The sequence below is a fragment of the Erpetoichthys calabaricus genome, chromosome 6, assembly GCF_900747795.2.
Source record: "Erpetoichthys calabaricus chromosome 6, fErpCal1.3, whole genome shotgun sequence".
NCBI lineage: Eukaryota > Metazoa > Chordata > Cladistia > Polypteriformes > Polypteridae > Erpetoichthys > Erpetoichthys calabaricus.
Genome location: NC_041399.2, coordinates 175,356,687 through 175,371,603, shown reverse-complemented (window position 1 = coordinate 175,371,603; position 14,917 = coordinate 175,356,687). Strand labels below are relative to the sequence as shown.

Genomic DNA, 14,917 nt, shown 5'->3' with positions numbered 1-14,917 from the left:
TTAACCATTAGTCAAATATAACACAAGTAAACACAAAATGCAGTTTTTAAATGATGGTTTTTATTATTTAGGGAGAAAAAAAATCCAAACCTACATGGCCCTGTGTGAAAAAGTAATTGCCCCCTTGTTAAAAAATAACCTAAGTGAAAAAGTAATTGCCCCCTTGTTAAAAAATAACCTAACTGTGGTGTATCACACCTGAGTTCAATTTCCGTAGCCACCCCCAGGCCTGATTACTGCCACACCTGTTTCAATCAAGAAATCACTTAAATAGGAGCTGCCTGACACAGAGAAGTAGACCAAAAGCACCTCAAAAGCTAAACATCATGCCAAGATCCAAAGAAATTCAGGAACAAATGAGAACAGAAGTAATTGAGATCTATCAGTCTGGGCTCGTCTCAATTTTGCTAAGAAACATCTCAATGATTGCCAAGACTTTTTGGGAAAATACCTTGTGGACTGATGAGACAAAAGTTGAACTTTTTGGAAGGCAAACGTCCCGTTACATCTGGCGTAAAAGGAACACAGCATTTCAGAAAAAGAACATCATACCAACAGTAAAATATGGTGGTGGTAGTGTGATGGTCTGGGGTTGTTGTGCTGCTTCAGGACCTGGAAGGCTTGCTGTGATAGATGGAACCATGAATTCTACTGTCTACCAAAAAATCCTGAAGGAGAATGTCCGGCCATCTGTTCGTCAACTCAAGCTGAAGCGATCTTGGGTGCTGCAACAGGACAATGACCCAAAACACACCAGCAAATCCACCTCTGAATGGCTGAAGAAAAACAAAATGAAGACTTTGGAGTGGCCTAGTCAAAGTCCTGACCTGAATCCAATTGAGATGCTATGGCATGACCTTAAAAAGGCGGTTCATGCTAGAAAACCCTCAAATAAAGCTGAATTACAACAATTTTGCAAAGATGAGTGGGCCAAAATTCCTCCAGAGCGCTGTAAAAGACTCATTGCAAGTTATCGCAAACACTTGATTGCAGTTATTGCTGCTAAGGGTGGCCCTACCAGTTATTAGGTTCAGGGGGCAATTACTTTTTCACACAGGGCCATGTAGGTTTGGATTTTTTTTTCTCCCTAAATAATAAAAACCACCATTTACAAACTGCATTTTGTGTTTACTTGTGTTATATTTGACTAATGGTTAAATGTGTTTGATGATCAGAAACATTTTGTGTGACAAACATGCAAAAGAATAAGAAATCAGGAAGGGGGCAAATAGATAGATAGATAGTTTTTCACACCACTCTATCTATCTATCTATCTATCTATCTATCTATCTATCTATCTATCTATCTATCTATCTATCTATCTATCTATCTATCTATCTATCTATCTACCCTGAATCCCATTTCTTCCCAAGGAATCACAAGGTGTTTACATGTGAGCTAAAAATATAAATCTGTCTTATAGCCTCACTATGTCCTGCTCCACTGACAGACTGAGAAGATCGTTCCTCCCCCAAACTATGCAACTCTTCAATTCCACCCGGGGGTGTAAACGTTAACATTATGCAAAGTTATTGTCTGTTTTTACCTGCATTATTACCAATCTTTAATTTAATATTGTTTTTTGTATCAGTAAGGTGCTGCTGGAGTATGTGAATTTCCCCTTGGGATTAATAAAGTATCTATCTATCTAGTACATTCCTGGGTATGATGTCCATTGTGGCTACCTAAGAGGTGTTTTCATTAGATGGCCAAACTGTCTTGCTCGGTTACATGATATTTCGCAGGGAAAAAAATAATTTTGAACATTTTTTGCTATTTAAAAATTTTTCAGTTTTTGTTTAGGTTTTACTGAATTTTTGTGACTTCTTCACGTCACCATTTTGTTTCCACTTTCAGCTGAGATGTTACTATTTTCTTGCCTTGCATTGCTGTGACCATATTGTTTATGGTTACTATGCCCGTTGCCAGTCATATGACATAGAAATCATGTGGCACGTCCTGCGGTGGGTTGGCACCCTGCCCAGGATTGGTTCATGCCTTGTGCGCCTGTGTTGGCTGGGATTGGCTCCAGCAGACCCCCGTGACCCTGTGTTCGGATTCAGTGAGTTGGAAAATGGATGGATGGATCATGTGGCACCACACTCCGTCAATGGACACCAACTTTTCATAAACAAATGGACGGGATGACAAAGCACTATAGATTACAACATAAATAATAATCCTAGTATTCAATTTGGCACCACTAACAGCCTACTATTGATAACACTTATTGCTTGAGTTTAGAGATTCTTCATTTGCATCAATCCAGAGAGCTGTACCAGTTCTTGTTTTAAACAAAGTAACCTGGGGCCTCATGTATAAACGGTGCGTATGCACAGAAATGTTGCGTACGAATGTTTCCACGCTCAAATCGCGATGTATAAAACCTAAACTTGGCGTAAATCCACGCACATTTCCACGGTAACTCATACCTTGGCGTATGCAATTTCTCCGCTCGGTTTTGCAGACTGGCGGCACCCAGCATCAAAGCAGTGCTACTGTTCCTGTGTGATCACCCTTTCTTTCTTAGCTCCACATTCCTGACGCGGCTTTATAAATACACTGAAATTAACTGCATATTGTTTATTAGTGTAATGCATCTGATTGTAATTAACCTGTAGCAATATAATGGTCCAGGGAATAGCCATAGTATTCCAAATACCATAACTGCTTTAGCGTTGTTACGCTCACTGCATCTTGTTCTTCTGTCAGCTGCTCCCGTTAAGGGTTGCCACTGCGGATCATCTTTTTCCATATTACTCTCACTGCACCACTCGGATTATTTATATCACTGTATCTGAGTGTGAATCACAGCAGCAGCTGATCGGAAAGAGAATTATCGGTATACAGTTTCAAGTACACACTACCTCAACCACGGCAAAAAGCGTCAAAGCCTTTCCTGTATGGACCTCGCGTTACAGAAACAGTTTCATCCCAAGAACTATAAACGCACTCAATCAGTCCATCAAGTGCTCCTTGTAGAACTGTTTGTACTTATAAGTACAATCACCTCACTGTAAACTTACACTACAGTTATAATATTGCACAACCTTTGCTACTTTATAAAGCGCGTATGATGACAATATCATTTTTAAGATGAAATGCAGCAAAATATGTTGCTTATAGTATACAGATAAAACTTTAACTTCATTTAAATAATCTGCATTGTTAATAATTAAACAGGTGAGGACACGGTGCCACAGCGTATAGCTGGTTCACGGATAGCTCCTGCCTTGCACTGTATTCTTGCTGGTGCTGACGCGACACTGGAAAGACAGACGGATAGAATACTTAAACATGTACTACGAAGATATTTCAATGTTCCTTAAAAGTTCTGAAGAATCGGCGTTCTAAGCTTACAGATGGCTTAACGTCTATTACAGAGCCGATTGTGTGGCGATTGGGTATTTGGAGAAAGAAAAGTACATTTGAAAGAGACAGTACTTCTGTAATAAATTATTTCATCGAAGGTCGCACATGGCGCAGCAAGCCTCTTGCGTGAAATATGAACAATCACTGCGCCACCGTGTTCCCATGTTTAATAACATGCTTTCATTGCTATCATCATGAAAATGATATCACGTATACATCTCAGTATTTTAATTATTCAGAGAGCTGTAATATCTCGAATGTAATGGATTCTGTGTCCTGTCGGAGAAAGAGAAAGAACGGAAGCACGTAGTGATTCACACACATAGAGCACATAGAAGATCAAATACAGAACAAAGCATTTAACGTGCTACTTGAGAAACTAGTAAAATAAACGATTTTAACATGAAGTTTATGATGTTCTACTTTAATGGCAAAATAAACTACGTGATTAAAGTGGAAATTTCGAGATTAAAGTTGACATTTAGTGCTTTTTTCCCACTGTGTGCCAATGTTTTTTGTCTGTACCCTAATAAGCTTTCATATGACACTCAGATGGTCCTCTGCGAGTCGCCTTTTCACGGCGACTTTGATATGTGATTTCTTTTTTATTTCGGGTACTGTGCGACTTTGTGAACTTGATCTTTCGAGTTTCTCCGACACTCTGTCACTCGATCAACTTTCTTTTGTTGATTATACCACTGTTAAAACCAACAAATAGAACGTTTTTCCTTTGCCTCCACTTGGTATTCGCTGAAATTCTTATATTTTCCCCCGTGCTTTTCCCATTGTCTTTTCACAGAAGGCTATTTATATTGATTTGCATATTCAAAGAGGCGTAATTCTGGGAGGAGTTGGGGCGGGACAGAAGGCGCGTGCACGTGCGTTACTTTTCACGCTGATCGGGATTTATGTAGTGGAAGAACGTGAAATTTTGCGTGCGCACAGATTCCTGCATCTGGATTTTTCTGTGCGTATGCACAATCCCGCTTTTGTGCTTACGCCATGTTATAGTGCGAGTTCTACGCACGGCATTATACATGAGGCCCCAGGTCTTTGATATTCAGCGTAGCAGTGAATTTATTTTTTTATTAATTTTATTGTAATCATTCCATACAAATAGATCAATTTTTACAAAAGATAGGATTGAAAATAAGTCGCCCCCCACCCCTGAGAGAAAGAGCATGGCCAGCAGAGTAAAACAAGGCTTGTAGACATACCTAAATTGATGAGTTTTATTAGGGCAATAGAGATAAATTGGAGAAGAAAAAGAAATGTGGAGATAATTGCTTCCTCGGTGCATTAAGAGCTTATTCTAAGATATTATTGATTAGATCCTGCCAAGTTTTGAAAAAATTCTGTACAGATCCTCTAACTGAATATTTGATTTTTTCCAATTTCAAATAGTATAAAACATCGGTTTCCCACTGACTTAAAAGAGGAGAGTTAGGATTCCTCCAGTTTAGCAAAATTAAGTCTGCGTGCCAAAAGTGTAGTGAATGCAATCACCATTTGCTTGTCCTTTTCCACTTCAAGTCCGTCTGGAAGAACACCAAACACAGCTGTTAATGGGTTAGGAGGGATTGTGACACCATGGCTGTCTGAAAGGCACTTAAAAATTTTTGTCCAAAATGATGTTAATTTGGTGCAGGCCCAGAACATGTGACCCAGTGAGGCTGGGACTTGATTGCAGTGTTCGCAGGTTGGATCTTGCCTTGGAAACATTTTGGACAGTTTTAAGCGAGACAGATGTGCTCGATGTATAATTTTGAGTTGAATAATTGTATGCTTTGTGCATATGGCGTTCGAGTGAAGTCTCTGCATTGCTATTTTTCACTCCTTTTCTGATATATTGATTAAGAGATCTTTTTCCCATTGTCCTCTTGGATCTTTAAAAGGGAGGGACTGCAAGATAATTTTATATATTGCAGAGATGGTGTCTAGGTCCTTGAAATTAAGCAATATTTTTTCCGGCATGGAGGAGGGTGCAAGATGAGGAAAATCGGGCAGGTTCTGTTTAACAAAGTTCCTAATTTGAAGACAGTGAAAGAAATGTGTGGCTGGAAAGTTAAATTTGGAGTGTAATTGTTCATAGGATACAAAAATGTTGTCTATATAAAGATCTCTAAGCAATTTAATCCCAAATCTTTTCCAGATATTAAAAACTGCATATGTATGTGAGGGTTGAAAGAGGTGGTTCTCTTGCAGAGGTGCCACAGATAAAAGATTCTCCATCTTAAAGCACAATTGCGTTATTAGTATATTGCCAATAACTTGCATTTATTGGGGCACAAAGCAGGGAATATAAAGAAGTACTGCAGGATTTTACTTCCATTGCGGACCAAGCCAGTGTATGTTCATCTATTTGTGTCCAGGTTTTTATAGCTTTTATGTTTGCTGCCCAGTAATAATGCTGAAAGTTAGTTAGAGCCATGCTACCTTCTGCCTTAGGTCTTTGTAGGGTCACTCTTTGGATACGTGGGTGTTTCGAGTTCCAAATAAATGAGGTTATTGTTGAATGTAATTGCTTAAAAAATTATTTATTAATGTATATTGGAATGTTTTGAAATAAAAAATGTAGCTTAGGAAGAATATTCATCTTAACAACATTAATTCTTCCAGCTAGAGTGAGATGAAGGGTTGACCATCTATGCAAGTCTTGCTTAATTTTTTCCATACAGACCGTGAAATCCATCCATTTTCCAACCCGCTGAATCCTAACTACAGGGTCACGGGGGTCTGCTGGAGCCAATCCCAGCCAACACAGGGCACAAGGCAGGAACCAATCCTGGGCAGGGTGCCAACCCACCGCAGGACACACACAAACACACCCACACACCAAGCACACACTAGGGCCAATTTAGATTCGCCAATCCACCTAACCTGCATGTCTTTGGACTGTGGGAGGAAACCGGAGCGCCCGGAGGAAACCCACGCAGACACGGGGAGAACATGCAAACTCCACACAGGGAGGACCCAGGAAGCGAACCCGGGTCTCCTAACTGCGAGGCAGCAGCGCTACCACTGCGCCACCGTGCCACCCAAGACCGTGAAATTTTGTTGATGAAGATCTTTATGTTTACTTGTGATGTTTACCCCTAGGTATTTAAACTAATCTGCAATGATAAAAGGGAAGTGAATTTTAATACTTGTTAAAAGGGATTATACATTACTCCCTCCCATGTTCAATTTAGAAGAAATTGTACCATTCATAATAATAAGATTGATTTAAATTATTTGACATATATTTGTACTGTTTCATTTTGCATAACAAAACAATAATCCTCTAACATGAGTAGCATGGGAGACACACAGATGGCAAAGTAAAACTAAATAATCAACAGAGCAACATGACTGGAACAATGGGCTTTGAATGAATTGCTAAAGACTGAATTGATTCAAAGCCAATATATAAAAATCTCTGAAAAAATAAGGTTTAATATTAAAAGATGCATTAAACCTTGACAATGATCATTCTTTTTTGTTCAATACCATCTATGAATTGATTGACAACACACCTCATATTCACTCTTGGCTTACTAAGCAGTTCTCTCTAGTCAGATTTCCCATTGGTGCATTGATCAAGTGGTGATAATTGTGTTCCCTCATATGCTGGTGTAGAAACAGTAAATATGAATCACGATAACGTGCAGTGAATACACTTAACTTGAGCATTCCTAGTTTTCATACTCTTTCTTTCTCTGTACGTTTAGCATTTGTTTGCTCAGAGGTTGATGCGTTTGCTATTTCCTGATCAGCTCTTCTTTTCTCCACCCTAGTGGTCCGCTTCTTCTCTTCTTTCGTCGGCATCTTTTTATGTTAAAACTGATTAAGTCAGTGTTTGTGTTGCAATTACTTAGTATGTTTTCCTTAATTTTTCACTTAAGCTGGCACTTAAGTCTTCAATCTGCCTCAAGAATGATTTAAGATATGAAGAGGTAGAAGAAGCGACGGTCGACGGTAAAGGTGATGGGAATGAGTACCCTGCTGGCCGCTGTCGAGAGATGATTCTACAATAAAATAAAATAAAAACAAAAACAGGAATAACCTTGGAAGTGAATCATCACCCTGAAAGGGGATAGTAGACATCACATAGTATATGTGTACCGAATTTCAGGTCAGTGGTTCAAATGGTTTGCGAGCTACAGGTGATTTAAAATCCTGGACAGACAAACGGAGAGCCACGGTAGCGTATTATATAAGAAGATTGGTTAATATGCCAATGTAGAAACATAATTAAATTTTAGTTGTTTTACACAAAAAAGGGAAAGCCAAGCAACAAAACAATCCTTATAACCAGTATCAAAAATAAAAAAGAGAAAAAACTTTTAAAAACTCTGACATTTAAAAAAAACTATACAAAATATATATTGTGAGTTCCAGACTTTATAAATTTTTCCTGACTTCTGATATATTTTTTCTCATTAGTTTTCTGGACTATGTTCAATGTTTCTGAATACGCAAATAAATAGTGTATCTGTTACGAATTTGTGGTATGGCATGATAAAAATTGTTTTTAATTTACTGCATCATCGTATGACAGGAATTTGTATGAACATCAGCCGATTGCTAGGCGATGAAACCCTCAAATAGCATGGAGTGACTCTGGCCGATGGTTTACAAACCAGCCACTTTGTACGTTCCTTGTCCATGTCTGACTATTCTAATTGCAATTTCAAGTGTTTAGGTTATAGTCTTAATTTCAGAGAACTTACACCTGTGTTCTGACTTGAATTTTGATTGTGTTTTTGGGTTTAAATATCTCTTTGTCCTGATTTTCCTGGTTTTGATTATACTTGTTTCACAACCTTTGTTTCATCTTTGTATCTATTATTATTCTGCCCTTGTCTCAAGCAGGTACATATCAGTCTCTCTTTTCTTCCTTCTATCCAAAACACTTGACTATGTGATCAAGTTCCTTCTTTCCATTGTTCTAATCCTAATTATTCAGGCTCCAAGAGAGGACATTTCACCAAGACAGTTCTACTTACTGTTGTCCTCCTTGCTACTCTCTCTGACCTTGGCATCACTGGCACTGCCCAGTGAACCACTATCTATTGGGCAGATCTTATTGTGTGTCCTGGCAAGGAGAGATGTCAAGGGTGCACTAGGAAAGCATGGGGGTGCTTCAAGGATCAGTGATGAGCCCTCTCCTCTTCTATCTATACACTTCTTCACTAAGCCCCATCATCCATTTCCATAGTATCTCATATTAGTGCTGCACGGATGATGAGCAGCTGTACCTGTTGTTCCCTGCAGAGGACCACGCAGTATCAGCTAGAATCTCTGCATGGCTCACTAATTTACAAGCTGGAATAAGAAGCTCCATTTCCAGCTCCTGGCAAAGGAGGACCTTGTGCTCCCAGTCCGTCCATCTATTCAGCACCCAATCTCTGTTCAGCTTGGGTAATTATAGCTAACACTCACCATGTCTGTATGCAACCTCAGGGTGGTGATCATATTGTAACTGTCTCTTGGTCTTTCAGATTCACGCTACACAACATCCACAAGATCAGACTGCACCTGACGTAGTATGCAGCACAATTCCTGATACAGGCTTTAGTTCTTGTCTTGTCTGGCCTACTGCAACTCGAGTACCACCATGTGTCACCAAGTCTCTGCAGATAATTCAAAATGCAGTCGCATGTCTGTTGTTGAACCAGCTGAGGCAGGCATATGTCAGTCCACTTTTTAGGTTACCACATTAGCTCCCTGTAGCAGCACATATTAAATTCAAATTCTTGATACTTGCCTACACAGTAGTCAACAGGCCAGATGCTTGTGATGCCCTGTGATCCTTCTCACCCACTCAGATCTTCTGATGGCTTGCATCTAATTATAGTCCAAACTATTTTCATGTATAACTCCCATCTAGTGGACCAACCTGCTCATCTCTATTTAAAATCTGACTCTCTCATGTGTTAAAGAAGTGTTTGAAGGTTCTCGTTTGAATTTCTGTTTAACAGATTCATTTTTTGGAACCTAGGAATTGTAACTACCTTGCATTTTGTCCTAAGCCCTTACTTGTGATTATTAATTTTGTCACCTTGATCTGTAACAATTGTTCCCAAACAGTCGCCAAGACTGAACCTTGATAAGGTTCACCTCTTTTGTAAGTTGCTTTGGATAATAGTGTCTGCTAAGCAAATAAATGTAAATATAAAACGATAAAACTTATCCTGTAGCATAAGCACAGGGTACTGAATTAGCAGGATGTAACTGATACGTTATTTGGACTGTGGTCATGTACTGTATATATACGGGATACTGGAAGGATGGCATAGTGGTTCACTTTGCTGTTTACTTGCTCCAATTCAGATAATGGCCTGTCTATTAACAGTGTGGACTTTGAATGTGAAACTGTTATGTGTGTGTGATTATTTCCACTAGTATTCTGCTCTCCTTTTAATGTGAAAGCATATCATAGACTGTGATGTCCATAAAATTAAAATAGACAGATGTCTTCGGGGCAATATCCACGATTGGCTTTCGCCTTGCGCTGCAATAGCTTTTAGAAAAAAAAATTACCAAAAGTAAAACTTCATTAAGAGTGAACAGTGAATATGATAAATTCTAAAAGTTCAAACCGGCTTGCATTGCTTCTACCCCGTTTAAGCACAGGAGACACTGGCGGTGGCAGACAGAGGGCGCTTTCAGTTTACAGACGCAGGGAGCAGCTCGCGTGACACGTAGGGACGCTCTCGCGAGACCAACAAGATCGCGGGGTTCTCTCTCTCCATGTGCGAAGATGGCTCTGTACAACTTCAAGAAGATTATGGTGGTGCCCACCGCTAAGGTAGAACGCAGTTAATCATTAAAAAATGTATATGAATGCACGACTGGACATGTTTTAAAACGGTTTTTAGGGCTTACCGTTAAGACGTGTTTTTGCGAGCCTTCTGGCGCTTCCTGTGAGCAACGCAGTAACGAGATGCGTGGACGGCTGTATTAAAGGGCCACCTTCTTCAGTGATTTTCGGCCCGGTTATTAAAGGGGTACCTCCGTCGGTGATTATTGACTTGTAATTGGGTGTTGGCTCATAATCACACTGAATCATTTGTTGTTGTTAATGCTTTTCAAGCGGAATGAGAATAGCGAAGGTAAAGAACACGTGGAGCGCACCGATCCGAACAAGGCAGTAGTGAGCTGGCAGTTTTAAAGGCATCTATAATGCAAGTCGAGAGTGCTTAAACCAGTAAAACCGACCCAGTCGTGTGGACTGGAGTTCGGTGACAACCCTTTTGAACTTTTTTAGTAGTAACGTCATCAGTAATGGTGATGATGACAACCGTGGTGTGTTTAAAGAGATAGTCGCTCCACGACGGTGGGGGACTTGTTAACCTAAGATCGTCCCATGCTTAATTCTGACCGTATGCGGCACCGTACACAATGAGACAAAAAGGCAAAAGTCTGTTGAGAGCTGGTGCTCCCACAGTTAAAGAATCTTTAACTAGCCCGCTCTGTACCTGCAGCTATACGTGCCATGCAGTGTCTTAATCGGGGCCAAGTTTTGCCTTTAACTTAAGCTGCCTATTAAAGAAGTGTTTTTAAGAATTCTGTAGTCGGCAGTCTTTATGTGGATTACACTATTAAGATTTTTTAAGGTATTTATATACCTCTTCTATCGATTTTAATAGTCTCTTTTTAATTTTAAATACATTTTGTGTATACCTTTAAAATTGAATCAGGTAATAAATTGATGACCAGAGCGAGGACAGTTTACTAGTGGGGAGTACTTTTAAGTGTTCATCAGCTGAGTGCTGATTAGAATACAGCTAAAACATTTTTAACTAAATCTAGGACGACAGTGACAATTATAAGAACATATACAAGGATATAACAACATGTCAGTTAAAGGTAAGACTTAAGTGCATACATTTACATTTACTTATTCGGCTGACATCTTTCTCGAGGGTAACTTGAAACGTTTGAGATACAGATTGGAGCACAGGCGGGTGACATGACTTGCTTGTTGTCTCAGAGTGTCAGTACCTGGTTTTGAAATCCAAAGCCTTAACTGCTATGCCACACTGTAATTCTGCAGAGAAGGAGTGGGTGCTTAGAACTCCAAATCTACAAGGATGTGTGAACAATTCTACTCAGGCCTTGTCTGTAATTGTGTCTATAAGACGGGAGTGCCCAGCTTAGTTCCTGCAGTGCTGCAATTTTTCATTCCCACCACTTTCTGTTATTAACCAATTACAAATGCTAAGTGCATATACAGTGGAACCTCTAGATACGAGTTTAATTCGTTCCAGCACTGAGCTTGTATAGCGAATTTCTCGTATCTAGAACAAACTTCCTCATTGAAAATAATGGAAATCCAGTTAATCCGTTCTGCACCCCAAATATATTAACATAAAAATCAATTTTCCTAACAAATAACACCGATAAATTATATATACTGTAGTCTACCTTTAATAAATAGCACTGGTAAATAATATAACTGATTATTAAAAGAATCAAAACAGGTGTCCAAAGTGCAGTAGAGCATTCAATAAATCTTTAAATAAATAATCCTTAAAACAGTTGTGAAGTGGAGGTTTAAAATACACAAGAATAACAATCCTTTAACACGAGTTTAAAACGTCAAAAGGATGCCGTCTTTAAAAAACAGATGACAATCCCCGGTGCTTCTTCTCTGTTAGCGTCTCACCTGCGGGCTCTGCAACAGGCGAGACACTCTTAATGCAGCTGACCTTCTCTACACCGTCCTGCTTCAGCTGTTTGGCTCGCCTGTTCAAATCATTGTTCAGCTACACGCGAGCCTGCACTCACTCACCTGCCTGCCTGCGTGCGTTCTCTCTCTCTCTCTTTCTTTTCTTTTACTTTTTCTCCCCCTTAACCGGCTCGCGCTTCTCTATATATGCGGGGAGGACATGGCAGCTGCAGCCCATCAGCCACAGGAACAATCATGGATGTGGGCAGTTTCCCACCTGTGCACTTACGTGAGAAACGCAGACATCGCAGCTCGCAACTGCTACCACGCCCCCTCGCTAAGCCGCGAGCTATACCCACAGCCTGGCTCGTGGCTCGTTACGCGAGCCAATGCTCGTATTTAGATCTGAATTTTTCGCTCATACTTTCCTCGTATTTTGAATTTCTCGTATACAGAGGTGATCGTATCTCGAGGTTCCACTGTACTATGTTGTACTGATTTTAATTGACTTCCATTTTAGTTAATTAATTTTTTCTTTAACAAGCAGCCAAACAATAATAGGATGCAAAGTGAGCCAAAAGATGACCAGGATAACTTAACTCGTCTCAATAAAATATATGAAAAGAAAAAAAAAATGAAGGTTTGAGAAATACTGATCTGCGCTGGTCCAGAAAATGTTTATGTGGTGATCTTATAAAAAAAGAAAATCAGTTTTGGAAATGACTGGTGTGGCAGAATGAGAATACCAACAAGCCTTCAAATTAAATATTGGGTTTCATTAACAACTAAATGTAGGAGACTGACTGGACAGAAAATGATGGCCCTCCAGTTAGCTGGTTATCAGTTGGGTAACTTTTATTGTCTGGCTTCTGGGTAAGGAAACAAACAATCAAATCAGTCATAATTAGGACATGGGCATTATGTTAAAGTAGCAGCAGTAGCTTGTTTCTAATTAAGAAGGTGGCTGGAATAAAAACCTGCGACTCTCCAAGACTCGAGTTGTACATTCCTGCTATAAGGCAACGCTTGGTGCCATTTAAAGAAATTTGAGTGTTGGGTGTAGTTTGCCCAGAACTTCAATGACATAAAAAGACGATTCAGATTCCCTATGCACTAAAAGGAGCAGTGACTGTTAAATAGTGCAACGTGTATTTCATGTGGTGCTATTAATGGCATGTGCTAACTCTATTACAAAACAATCAAGATCATCAAAGTAACACATTAAAAAGAAGATTAGAACTAAAACTGAACTACAGAAAATTACTTAATATTAAAAGTACTAGGGTGTTGTACCGTGTTAGCCATTATGAATGTAGTGAGAAGTCAAGCAAAATGACACCTTTTATTAGCTAACTAAAAAGATTACAATCTGCAAGCTTTCGAGGCATATTGTAATCTTTTTAGTTAGCCAATAAAAGGTGTCATTTTGCTTGACTTCTCATTAGTATTAATAGAAAAACTTGGCATAATGCAGAGAGAATAATTATATTAGAAAAAGAGAAATGACTGGGACTATACACCAGCAAGCAAGTTTGGCGATTGGTGGTATAGTTTAGTATAACAGACCTTTGCACTGGGTACACTTAAAAAATCCTTGCATAGGAACAAAGCATTTGTTATAAATGATTCATGACTACCACAGAATTCCAACAGCAAGTCACTGCTTTGACTCATATCTGGAAGACCATTCCTCTAATTACACCACTCCAGGTATCTCCATTGTTCCACACACAAATGTTGAATTCTCCCAGAATGCTACAGGGTTAGTAAGTAGTACCCTCTCCTACATTAAATCTATTGCATCTAAAATGACTGAATACTCTGAATAATGTTTTGGTACATACATGTAAAAACCACTGAAGGGTTTCCTCTAAAACTGAAAGTTGCATTGAATTGGAACAATACCTAGCCTTGGGCTTCTGGGTGTCCCAACGCCTAGCAAGGGCCTCTCTTCAGTGTAAGGAAGAGAAACTATCCATAAACAAGTCTAGGTTTTGAGCCAGTAGTGCGCATAGAGGTGACACAGACTATATCTAACTGGTATTTTTCAGCCTATGCCATGAGCACTCAATCCATGCTTTCTAGAGATGTCATGTTCCTACTCTTTAGAGTTAGTCTCCATTTCTAGGGGTCTTGCACTTGCCTTTCAGTCAGCTGTCACTGGATCTAGCTATGTACCCTTTGCCTTGTGGGCTTTGAGCTGTCTTGGCAGTTGTATGCAGTTTTGTCAGGCTGAGCCTGGCAGGGATAAATGAGTCACCTCCAGGTACCAGTACCTACCAAATACCATTACCAGGCCTGGCTCTAGGAGGTGACATTCTCTTAGATTAACTACAATTGGGATTATTATTGTGGGTATTTATGAATTGATCTTTCATGGGCCTCCATCTTTAAAAAATGAAAGTTAAAGTTTATAATAAACAGCTAAAACCTACATATACTGTTGCATGCATGCTGGAAACACACAGTTCATCTTCTTCTTTAGTGCAAGGATCATCTTATTATTGAGACCGTTGTGCTAGAAAAGCAAAGGCAGCATTTGGCTGTCCTGGCCAGGGAGGTTACTACACCTCATCCACCTTCCACCAACTTAATGGATCTTCAGAGTGGAACTGTTGTTGCTTCCTTTTATTTCTTATCTTCGTATTCTGTTACACCGTGTGCTGATTGTGGTGCGATTTGAGATTAAAAAAAACCAAGCAAATCTAGTGATGAATAGGATATTGTTTTTCCTTTGGGCAGGTAGGCAGTCCAGTTTACCTAATTGGAGTAGGACAGTTAACATCAAAATGAAGGCTGGCTAATAGAACAGTGATATCGGTTAAAGATAAAATGACTCCTTGATTGTGAAACTTGTTGAAAAAAAATCTCCAGCCACAGGAGGCACTA

At 39.5% G+C, this 14,917-nt stretch overlaps 1 protein-coding gene across 1 annotated transcript in view; it reads left to right on the top strand.

Moving 5' to 3' along the window:
* Positions 1 to 10,019: 10,019 nt before the first annotated feature.
* gtpbp4 (GTP binding protein 4) overlaps positions 10,020 to 14,917 on the top strand; it is a 30,341-nt gene continuing 25,443 nt past the window's right edge. Inside the window, exon 1 of the mRNA XM_028804124.2 lies at positions 10,020 to 10,165. Within this exon, the coding sequence (XP_028659957.1) occupies positions 10,118 to 10,165 (48 nt within the window). The 5' untranslated portion in view covers positions 10,020 to 10,117. The remainder of the gene's footprint in view (positions 10,166 to 14,917) is intronic.